This window comes from Clarias gariepinus, chromosome 17, assembly GCF_024256425.1.
Source record: "Clarias gariepinus isolate MV-2021 ecotype Netherlands chromosome 17, CGAR_prim_01v2, whole genome shotgun sequence".
NCBI classification, from domain to species: Eukaryota; Metazoa; Chordata; class Actinopteri; order Siluriformes; family Clariidae; genus Clarias; species Clarias gariepinus.
The window spans coordinates 21653888-21666409 of NC_071116.1; the positions used below are offsets into that span (position 1 = coordinate 21653888).

At 37.2% G+C, this 12522-nt stretch overlaps 1 protein-coding gene across 7 annotated transcripts in view; it reads right to left on the bottom strand.

Moving 5' to 3' along the window:
- LOC128505671 (A-kinase anchor protein 2) overlaps positions 1 to 12522 on the bottom strand; it is a 91391-nt gene that overhangs the window by 61328 nt on the left and 17541 nt on the right. For all 7 annotated transcript variants that reach the window (XM_053476212.1, XM_053476211.1, XM_053476210.1 and 4 more), the window contains 2 exons: positions 5054 to 5134; positions 2357 to 2487 (listed from right to left, as the gene is read on the bottom strand). In XM_053476212.1, coding sequence (XP_053332187.1) covers positions 2357 to 2487; positions 5054 to 5134 — 212 coding nt within the window. The remainder of the gene's footprint in view (positions 1 to 2356; positions 2488 to 5053; positions 5135 to 12522) is intronic.

Here is a 12522-nt window from a genome sequence, read left to right on the forward strand (position 1 = left end):
AAGAGGAACGGTGAGGCTTTAGGGAGCAGAGGAAAAGAAGGTGCGAGACTTTAAGTACTTAGGGTCAACGGTCCAGAGCAATTGAGAGAGTGTGGAAAGGAGGTGAAGAGGCAGGTTGAAATGGGTGGAGAAAAGTGTCAGGTGTGTTGTGCGATAAAAGAGTATCAGCGAGAATGAAAGGAAAGGTGTACAGGACAGTGGTGAGACCAACAGTGCTCTATGGCTTAGAGACAGTGGCACTAAAGACAAGACAGGAGGCAGAGCTAGATGTAGCAGACCTGAAGATGTTGAGGTTCTCTTTGGAAGTCACAAGGACGGATAGGATCAAGAATGAGTTCATCAGAGGGACAACCCATGTTAGATGTTTTGGAGATAAAGTCAGAGAAGCTTAAGCTTTAAGATTAAGGTGGTTTGGACATGTTCAGAGGAGAGATTGGGAATATATTGGTAGAAGGATGCTGAGGTTGGAACTGCCAGGCAGGAGGTCTAAAGGAAGACCAAGGAGGAGATTTGTTTGTTTTAAAAACAGTATGTTCATCACAGTGTTGAAATTTCTTTAGAATTGCTGCACCAAGTAGTTTATACTGTTATGCTAAGTTTTGAATAAAACTATATTACTGATGAAAATATGAAAGGAAATCCCACCCAGACATCAAAAGTGTTAACCCTTAACCTGAATTTAAAAAAATCCATTCCAACTATACCCATAAATGGCCAATGATTCATTAATGAGGCCCTCCCATGTCCTAACCCTCTTAACCTTATAACATTTGCCAGTACCATACAATGCCAATGAATTTCGCATATGCTGTTATTATGAAGACTCGCCCTCAGACATATCCTCATCATAAAATCACTTATATAATCGAGACAGGGTGCCAAAATGGAAAACAATAACCTCTACTGCCTGTTTTTAATATGTTCCACAAAACCCAGGATGGAAGGTGCTTCTCATGTTTCCTCACACAATATTGTAAATATATCATCTAATACTACTGCACCAATGATTAATTAATACAGAGCAGAGCAACAAAACACTTTCCTCATGGATCGACTGGCTTCTGTAGCTCTTCACACATTATCCTTACACACCATTAAATCGTGTTTAACCACTGCTTGTGAGACCGAGGAGCCTTGAGGTCTCCCTAAGTCAAACGCACATAAATGAAAACACATGCAAACATAATGAGCCCCAATTAGGCTGTTTTAGGTGCCTTTGACAAGCAAACAGCTTCTGTGCTGTTTGAGTGTTCACACTCTGACTGATTTGTTTTTTTTTGCTGAGTGTACTTCATCATCAAAGAACAGATGAGAAGAATATGCTTTTAAGAAACAGATGTAGGAAAGTGTTTCATTGCAGTATGTCTGCTTGCTACCATTACCTGCGAATCGAGTGTGTGGTCAACTTGCTGCTGCTCCTCATGCTGCTCTATTGTTTATTGTTTCCCTTAATTTTGCCTGTCGTATGTACGCCTACTGTTACGTTCGGTGAGGAATGCCTGTGACACGCTCACAGTACAACATAAAAGTTGACAGTAATGCTGCCTACTGTAACATGGTGAGGAATGTCTGTTGCCAAACAAACGCCGGACTTTTATATATATATATATATATATATATATATATATATATATATATATATTACTATGAACCGTTAAAATTACACACCATAACATCACAGACTCCACAAAGGAGATTTATTTAGTAAAGTGCTTACTACTATATTAAGTCATGTCTGTGCATTTATTTTGAGTCTTGGACTCAACACAGCACTGGCATTGGTCACTAAAAAGTTATTGTTAGTGTCCTTGAAACCATCATGAAACTTTCACTGACAAAAAAGACATAACCTTACACATACATTAGATCTGGATGCCGACAGCTACACATACTCATATCTGTTTTTATTATTTATAAGGACAAACAAGGAAACACCATCTGTTTGGACTTCTGAGATTGATTTGGAAGAAACCCTGCAATCACATGCTGGGCAACCCAGATGTTACTGTAATGACATTATTATTTACCATATTATGTGGAATCCCACACCCCCTTTGAGGTTTTTTTAATTAGAAGCCTAGTTAACCAGAAAACCAAAACCCAGATATAAGCAGTGGATGTATATAGTAACTCCAATGTAACTCCAATAAATGAATGCTGTTGCAGGAAGAGAGCTAGCCCCAAAGGTTTCCACTTTGGCAATAAGTTCTAGAAAATCCTTTTATAAACATATATGCTGCTAAAAACAATTGCAACTACAGCAGCTTTTGGCAAGAGTCCAAATTTATGAGGCTTTGGCAAAAATGGTCAAAACTATAAACTACATACAGTAAGTACAAACATATAGCATGTATACCTCTGAATGGAGTCTTCTAGTTTCTTGGCATGTAGCTCATCTTGCTCAACTTGTTTTCTGCGTCCCTCATCTTCCTCATCCGGCCCTGATGGAGTACCTTGTAGAAGCCACCTTTCCCTCATTGCTTTAGACTAGAAAATACATAACACCAGTTTTTCAGGTTATATTATATCACAGAGGTCTATTTTTTGGGGCATAAAATCTTTTGCTTTTATGCAAATTTGACATTTAGTTTCTGAAGTCTTTAGGTTCTACCCTACATAAATATTCTGGTGGTCCCTGACCTATCAAACCCTTCTTGTCAGCATTTATACATAGACTCTGCAGGTGAATCTCTGGTGGAACCACCTATAACTGCTACAGATAATGGATGTTATAGTGCGCAGGTTCTCTTTTGAGGTTACACTGACATGATTTTTGTGGTCAGTTTTTGCTGGAGTTGTGAAATCCCATAAGACCCTTCACCTCCAGTCAGCATGCCTCATGTTGCCGGTCGGCCCTGAGAACACAGGAATCCTCTTGACCATTTCACAACCTGTTGAAGGTATGCAGAAGCAACCAGAGCACAACTTCTGAGATTTCAGGGCTGCCTGCTTGCTGTGTAAGAAGACCCTAGTGCATGATTTGACCCATGAAGCAGCTTGAAGGGTTTGCTATAATGAATACATACTGTGTATAGTTCAAGAGAGCATATTTGCCTTGGATTATGCTATTTCATAGTATTTTAACTAGCAGATGAAAATGTTAATGCAAAGGCTAAAATTACAGTCTATTATTATAGAATCAAATTACAATATAATTTTGTCTTTTACGGTCTTCAACATTGTGTAGCTGTTCTGCTGAATTGCAGCAAACTGGGAAATGTACCTGTGTTTCATTTGCACTGAAGTGAAAATCAACATCATAGGGCTTTGTTTTACGGGTCGTTAAAGCTGCAATTATTGCACAGTGTCACAACATGGGTTATGATTGCATGACCAAAATAAGCTGCTGACCACCTGAGTATACTTTGTCCCATTAAATGTCCCATTTAAAAAAAAAAAAAACAAGTATATGTATATGCAAGTATATGTATTGACAATCAGATGATTACAATAATGCATTACAAAACCATTACGGGTAAATTAGCAATTTTGTTTCTATTAGCAATTTTATGCTCTTGCATGAGATCGATGAAAGGCCCTCAAGTCAAACCGGGAGTTATGCTCGTGCAAAATATGCATAGATAAGAAAGTAAAAACTTATTTTATTTTTCTATATAATCCCCTGCAACACTAATGCAAAAAGTGCACCAATTGTTACATTTTCAAATGGAATTATATATATAAAAAATTGCTTTCATATGTCTTCTGGGTGAAATTTCTCCAGTGAGAAATTTAAAAACTTTGAAACTTTGAAACACCCACTGCTTAAAACAACATTCCACTTCCTGGATCTGGCCTTTTCCAGCCCAAACTAGTCCCTCATTTGCTTAACCCAGCCTTGACACGCTATCTGAATGTCTCTGTATAAACATATAAAAGTGAAGTCACTCTAAGTGACTTTTACATACTGTATAGTTTTTAGTTTTCATAATGTGTGTAACTGAAATAATGACCAGGCTAGTTGTCAAAAGCTGCTACAGTAGCAGTTGCATGCTAACTTCTGGTTACTAATGTGTTATAGGGTACTTTAAATCTAGACGGTTCAAGTGTTTCATAAAAATCATGTAACAGTGTCCCACCCAATAATGGCCAGGGTATTACTTTTTATTTTCATTGTATTATTGCAGATTAAGTATTTTTTATTTGACATGTTGTAAATATCTGTAGACTGGCTCATGTTTTATCCTGCATTTGGTCCTCAATTTGTTTTTCTCGCTTGCCCTAAATTTGTCACCTAATTAAAAAGGGAAGTAAGTAAGCCAGTATGTTTTTAAAAATGTAAAAAAAAAGTTGAATACTGTAATCTTTACTAAAGTTCAAACAATGGCTGCTGCCCTCCCACCATGCGAACCTGTACTTCCCACTAAATTACATGTAAAATATACATAGTGGTTGAGAAAAGCACAAAGTGTGAAAGCAGTCTTAGAAAATCTTAACTGTTTATTCTCTGTCTCAGCACTATCTTAGTCAAATGTGCTTATGCCCTCAGAAATGTCCTCCAGGCATGTTTTTTTATCAGATGTTTCCCAGCCTCTCAAAACAAGTGCCTCATTTCTCTAAAGTCGTCTTTTCTCAAGAGAGCTCAAGAACAAAAACTCTTTAGAGAGTCAAACTAAACTTGGCTCATTTGTTTCTTTGTAAAATCAAACTAGCATAAAATGCAGGCAATTACAGCACAGAGCTATTCATGTGTAATTGAGGCAACCCGCTGTCTATCTGATAATACATTAAGCATTCCTAAAGGAGAACTTTGCAGACCACAGCTAGCTGTGCTCCATATAGAGTGGGAAATCTGCCATATTCCCAACATCTTATTTCCTAAACAAACCAACAGGCCAAAAAAAAAAAAAAGCTCAGAGATCTAAACTAATCCCACAAGGATCAGAACACACAACAGATTAAAATTAAAATCTCTTTTTTTAGATGACAAATAACTTTGACACTCAACTTTTTGGATTTACATCTAAAAAAAAATGTTTTTCTTACAACATATTAAAAACCTAATGAAACTCTTTGTACTCTTTTTTTTTAGCCTCTTAGAAGTATTTCTTACCTTAAGATGTTGAAGTTGCAGAACAAGATCATCTAACTGTCTTCTTTTATCCTCAATCTCTGTTTGCCTTTTTCGTTTCTCCTGGAAAAAAAGAAAAAGGGAAGAAAAAAAAGGTTTAATGATTAAGAGTAGATTTTTACATTTTGTCCATATTGTGCATTTATGCATATATGACGTGGGCATACTTGTCCTGTCTGAAAGAGACCAGACAAGAAAATGCCTGGTATGAAGGTATTTTTTAAATTCTTTTTTTTCCTTTTTTTAATGTGGAAATTTTAACGAAACATAATTTTTCATTAAAAATCTAACAATAAATAATAATTTTCAGAACTATTTTAGCTCATGTCAGTATGTGGTCCATTCGGCATCATTTCATTACAATGCCCTTTCTCTATATATTGTCATACATTAATGATAAATAAATCATTATGAAGTCATGCTACCCTGTGCCTAGCATGTGGGAGATCACCTCTGTTTTATAGCTTTATTTTATCTATTAAAAAGTAGGTGTGAATAATTTATTCATATTCGTTTACACCGAATAACATTAACACATTAACATTGATTATCAATTGTTTAGCAGTAAACTGGTAATATGATCATGGGCACCAGTCCACAGAAATGCCAATGCAGGACAATTCAGTGAAAAAAGTCAATTTTGGTTTCCAGAATTTTGCTCAGGACTTTAAAGCCCTTCAGAGGATGGTGAATACTGCCTAACGAATCATTAACACCCAGCCACCTACCTAGAAAGACATTTACAAGAAATGCTGTCTGCAAAGGGTGAGAGGCATTATCAAAGATTCCTCTTACACTAATCATGGACGGTTTACTTTTCTACCATCGGGCAGGTGCTACGGATGCCTTAGTGCCAGCACCAACAGTACTTTGCACCATGACAATAAAGTTAAATCTAATCTAATCTAAACTCCACAACTCGCTGCACATGGGGAGACTGCTGACCTGGCCTTGAAGCTCCCCAGATCCCAACCCCATGGGATGTGCAGGATAAGTCCGATCTATGGAGGCGCCACCCGACAACCCCCAGCACCCAAAGGATCTCCTCGCGTATATTTACTGAAATCAAACAAACAGCCTATTTATTATATTCTAAACCATATCTGTCTGATTTAGGATCTCACACGGATCCTCAAGGGTCTAATAACCCCATGGAGAGACTCTATGCGCTCACTTTATCCTGCCTTTCAGACTCAGTTTTTCCCACAGTTCCCTTCAGTCCTCCAATAAGTCAAAAGAGCAGATGAGAACTTTGCGCTCAGAAACCAAACATTTCCCATTTCAACTCATTTTTATACATTAAAGTTCCCATGGGAATGTGACTGAGTTACATCAACAAACAAAAAAATCATTGTTGTGTCACAAATCGGGAGTCAGTATCGGAGGTCTCTTTTATAAATCATAGAATAACCACTCAGAAATGAATGTATTAATTTAAGAATAATGTGACCTCCTAGCCTAGTCAAGATTTATTAACTATATAAAAATTTGTCAAGCATTGAGTAGGTGAAGTTCAACAGTAATGGATTGATCTGGTAATCCTTGATCCCACCTTACATTCCTGCCAATATACACAAAACTACGCCCCCAGAAGCAGTAGCCAGAGATGATCAATTAGAAACAGCCTTCCCACGGATTTTCATGACATCACTTTCAAACAGTGAGGTAGTCTGTATATTTATAATAATGCCTTACTTTGCTCTTTATAAATATATATAATGAAAAGACATTTGTTTTACCATGTTAGGGAAGATAACACTTGCATTAATCTTTTCCACTAGTAGCACAGTAGTTCGCTATATTAGTTCGCTAATAGTTTTAAGCTCATAGTAAAATTATGTAGTACATGACTGCCCCTAAATTTCCACACGGCAATGGTTTATGTAATACTAATTCAATGACACTATTAATCTTTTATAAACACAAGATGCCTGGAGTTTACAAAGGAAGTTGTGGGGGCTGTGATGTTGCCTGGTTCAAATGTCCAACAGATGTAGCTTTTTTTTCACAGTAAACACCACATATGACTCACTTCCCGTCTTAAAATTCCAAAAACAAAATCTACAAAGAAGCATGTTACCCCATATGTAGGCTATTCTCATTCTCTACCAATTGAACAAATAACTACGGCGTTGCTGACACCTATTCAGGGCTGCATTCCAGACTTGAGCTACAGTGCTGGAGTTTGTATTCCCTTGGGTATTCTCATGAATGTGAACTAATATGGAATCCAGATGTGAGTGGAAAGCAAATGTGGACTAAAAATGGCTTTTTTTGTGTGTAAGCCATTGTTCAGTGGATGATGTCACATGAGAAAAGACAAGGTAGGACCAGTGCCCAGGGTTCCAAGGTTAGGATAAGTGCCCAGTCCATGATGCTTGTTCAGAGGGTTAATAATTACTACAGTAAGAGTTGGTCTAAAATAACAATCATGGACTGGGCACTTATCCACACACACTCATCTACAAGCATATACTGTTAATTCTTCAGAGTAGCTGCAGCATTAAAGGGGAACTGGATCTGTCTCTAGATTGATTAATCACTCTCACGTTCTTGGCCTAATGCAAAGTGTTTACCTGTGCTAGCAGACACATTTGAGCTTTTGTTTAATCCTCAGGTTGTACACTCGATCTGATGATTACCAGTTTGGCAGTAACAGTATAAACTCTTGACTCCTTGATGTTGAACCTTTTCAGAGTTGAAACACGCATGGAAATGTTCAGTGTTTCCTACAAGACTGTCAGGAGTACAGATGTTAAACACACACAGCTATTTTACTTGTAACATACAGTATGCAAGAGCCATTCAAGGTCATTAATTACTGATATTAACCCGGATCAGTCAGGGTTTCACCTTATTCTTTCATTCACCTATTATTTTCCATTAACCATTGTATCCTGGTCAGAGTCATGGTGGTCATGGTAGAGACACTGACCGTGAGATGGGAATATCCCCTGGATGGGTTGCCAGTCCATTGCAAAAAAACATGCGCACATGCCCACACTCATTCACACTTTTCTCTGTCCAAATCTAAATAATGCATGTTTGGTTAAACCCTGTAAAACAACTCACATATCCCAAGTCTTTACAGCACAGCGCAACAACAAACACCCGTTCGTATTCACATCTTGCCTCTCGTGGCTTTCCTCTGACCAAGCAGCTATAATTAGCGTAACAGTTCATTCTTCCCCACGTGGCTGGTGAAATTTCACTGTGGAATGGCAGCAGCCTCCACGCCCAACCAAACACTGCTGGAGGATCTATTTCTTGCCAAGTACGCTGACACATACTGAAGATCGGCTTAAAATACTGACCGGGCCAGGGGTAACTCTGTAAATCAGCATGCAGGATGCCTTCTGTAGCAGGGACTTGGTGATAAGTCATGAAATACAGGCCTAAAATTTGAGATCATGGGATGTAAGCCATGCCTAATTTCCAGACTCAATTCTGCATCTGCAACGAATTGTGTAAAATATTCTGTGCAAGACAGCAGGTAATATTAAAAGAAAAGTCATACTTACCGGCCTTAGTGAGTGGATAATGACTAAACAAAGAGCATCTTGTTTCTGACGTTCCTGGGATCAGACTGAACACATCTGCTTTGTAGTAATGCAGCAAAAATTCTTTTTTGTACTGGCAAAACCAGAGTTGCATTTTAGAAATACAAGAATGTCCAAGGAAGATTGCTTAATATTTGTGGTTTAAAAATCTATCTAGCTAAACCTACCAAGCATTACTAGCCAACTTACCCCCAGGTTTGCCGGTCTTATTCTTGTCCTACCACTGTAGGTCCCTACAGCATTTTTGTAAACAGTTCTCCCAACTGTAAACTTCCTTTCACATTGTGAGTGTAAAAGTATAATAGTCTAATCTACAGATTAACACACCTAAGCATATGTCAGGATTGTTTGTGTATGTGACAAATAAAATTTGAATTTGAATTTGATTAACTGAGTCCAGGTAAGCACCGGTCACAATATGCCACAATGCCACAAATGGAGTACATCAGTTCTCGGGGAATGAGACTGAGTTCTGTTGGGAACCGACATGCTAGAAAACTGAACATTTTTCCTGTACAGTATGTCACACTAAAGTTTAAACATTCTTCAATAACACAATTCATTATGTAGGAGTTGAGATTTTGCGATGTGTCATTGTTAACTTCTACGCCTCCAACGGCAACTATGCTGACCTTTTTAATGACTGTCCCTCCCTCATCTACTGAAAAAGTCCAACTGTACTATAACTAGCCTGAATGGTTTGACATTATTACTGCAATAACACAATAATATGCAATTAGCATATGTTTACGAATAATTCTGGCTGGTACTGTATAAATAGACTAACAGGGTTAAGCCCTAAGTTCGAAGAAAAAAATACATAAAAAGCAGCCACAACCTTTGTATTATTATTATATGTTGTATTATTTTTTTAAAAAGTGAGCATGATAATGTCCAAGTTAAACAGTATGGTATGGAATACAGACCAGAGCTGATTCCTTTCCAGTCCAGACAATAGATTTATACAGCTTATAGTTGAAAGAGATTATGTGTGCATTTGGGGGCTAAGAGGGGTTTAAACCCACTCTGGGGAAAAAAATCCATAACGAATCAGCAGCATGCATCTAATACAGTAGCAGTGTGATAAACAGGAACGAGATGAATTTGTTTCTTTCCAAAATACATTTGCAAGGCAATCTAAATAAATAAACCAAACAAATATTGTCCTATCATACTACAAGCCAGACAATAAGACAATGACAGATCTGTTTTCTGTTATTGGACATATTAGCTGACTTCCAGAAATGACTTTAAAAATAGCAGTTGCATAAACAAATGATGCACATCTGTCTTGCATTGAAAGTCTTCCAAGTAGCTTTGTGCCTATAGTGAGACCCTGTGTTTCACTGTAAGGCTTAACAAAAACGATTTCAGGATAGTGAAGCTAATTGACTGATAGGAAGCAGATGTTTCAAGCCTACCCTTTCAACAACATGACCATTATGCTTTGTAGGAATTTGCTGTTTACGGATTATATGTTATTTACTTAGACATTACAAGAACAATGCTTTATGTTTGTTACACATTTGTAATTTAAACCAGGAAGTTAGTAGCACTTCTACCTGTCCACAGTCTTATCAGTGTAGAAGATAACAACAGGCTGAGTGAAGGTGTCTGGTTATCAAAACAGACTCAGGCACTCAATGGTGTGGACCAAAATAGAGCAGACAAACATTTCACCTCTAAAAGCAGTTTGGGACCAAAAACCACAGATGTGTCTTTTTAGACTCTGTGCTTAAAAATGTTTGCAGCTAAATACTGGATGTATTTTAGTCTCTATGGATTTCTAATGATGGATTACATACTATATTAATAATAGTAATAATAATAATAATAATAATAATAATACACAACATAAACTACAGTAGGCTTTGTTATGGATATATGATTGATTAAATCAATGTTTTCTTCAAGTGAAAATAGAACCATAAATATATGAACTAAGAATCCATTGAGCGAATAAAATATTCACTAATACTTGCGTAGGTTGCAATTCCCCCAAAGCATGTCTGTGCTAGCTTTAGCTGAAACTTTTTTTTTTAAATACCTCAACACTCTGTACAGTATTTAGGCAATTAGATTTTCCCCTATTGTTACCTCATAGGAGAAAAACCCTCCCTCAGCCTACAGCTCAGCTTTGCTGGTGGGTTTCTCCATCCCCATATACTGTATCTGGAAAAACCCACTGCTTTGTCATATGTCTGTAATGAATCCCATAAATAAACTTGTATTATGTTTACCACATACCCAAATAGTAAATATGCCTAAAATGTCATCTAATCTGAGGAAATAACCTTTCAGTTTAGAACAAAAAAGACATTTTCTTCACTACATACCAAGTAATATCTGATAGCTGTGAGTGATCTCGGGAAAGACACAGTAGCTCAAATAGGATTAGAATTGAGTTGAGTGGTCCGAGTTAACTTTTCCAATATCCAGTAAATCATAAATGATTTAGTCTGAGCTAAGAGAGCAGATGTGAGTTGTAAGTGCAGCTTATTACCATTTATTGGTCAGTAACATTTTTATGTGGACATTAACAACATTCCCATGATTCTTAGCAGGGAAGTAAGTCCAAGCTCCAGGCCTATACACAAAGTCTTACAGTGAGCAAGAAAATGGCTTCAACATACTCCATTTCAAACAGACACACACAATAGCTAATTAGAATTACAGCTAAATAAGCATTGGTGGTTCATTCCTGAGTGATTACATATTTTGACCACCAAACAGAGATATGTGGTTGATTAGATTCATGTGGCTTGCATTTGTGCTAAATGTAGGAGAGAATCACAAATCTGGCCAGTATAAGTTTAGCATTCCAAACAAACAGTTTTTTACAAAAGTAAAAAACTGGCAGCAGTAGCTCAGCTGGTTAAGGCTTTGGGTTACATAATAAAAGGTCAGCAGTTCAAGCTTTTCTCCATCAGGCTGCCATTGTGGGAACTTGAGCAAGGCCCTTAACCCTGTCTGTTCCATGGCCGTATCATGGCTGACCCTGCTCTCTGACCCCAAACACCCAAAATGGGTTATATGAAAAAAAGAATTCCACTATGCATTAAGGTATATGTGACATAATGGCAAAAAACGTTTTTTGAAACACAGAAAAGAAATAATAAAAACAAAAAATTTGTGTCTAGTGTACTGTTTTTGAAACGAGACGTGGTTATTGTGTCAAACATTTCGTGGAATAACAGACCCTATAGCTTTTTCAAAATACACAACCCACAAGACGATTTGAATATAGAAAATCGATAAAAGGTTCTTAAGATACCCTATATGGCAAGATGTTTCTTGAAAATTGACCATCACACCCGTTACAGTGCATTATTGAGTTCAGGCAGTGATGGAGGGTAACGAGGGTTGAGATGCAGTTGGCGTTCCAGTTTATTCCAAAGACGTTCTGTGAGGTTGAGGTCAGGTCATTGTGCATATCACTTGAGTTCTTCTTCTCCAACACTGGCCAACAGTGTCTTTATGGACCTTTGTGCACATGCGCATTGTCATGCTGGAAAAGGTTTGAGCCTCGTAGTTCTAGTGAAAAGTATTAGTCATCATATACAGTTGTGTGCTGGATAGGTATCGAAAAATTATTAAAAAAAAATGAAAAGAAGTTTAACCCACTCCACTGGACTGCTTACAGAAACATTATTGTAAATGAATAAAATCATATGTTTCTCTACAAAAACAATAAATGCATACTTAACTCTTACCATATGAATAATATTATTCAATATCATTCATTTCTCTTATTATTACTGATGGCTTATAATATAAACGATGAACGCAGTTTTTTTTCATTACTGTGTGGACGTCTGTTCAAGTACCCTTTCTATAATGCATCAGCAGTGTCATAATAAGTTATTCACTTTAATGTATCAAATATTAAAA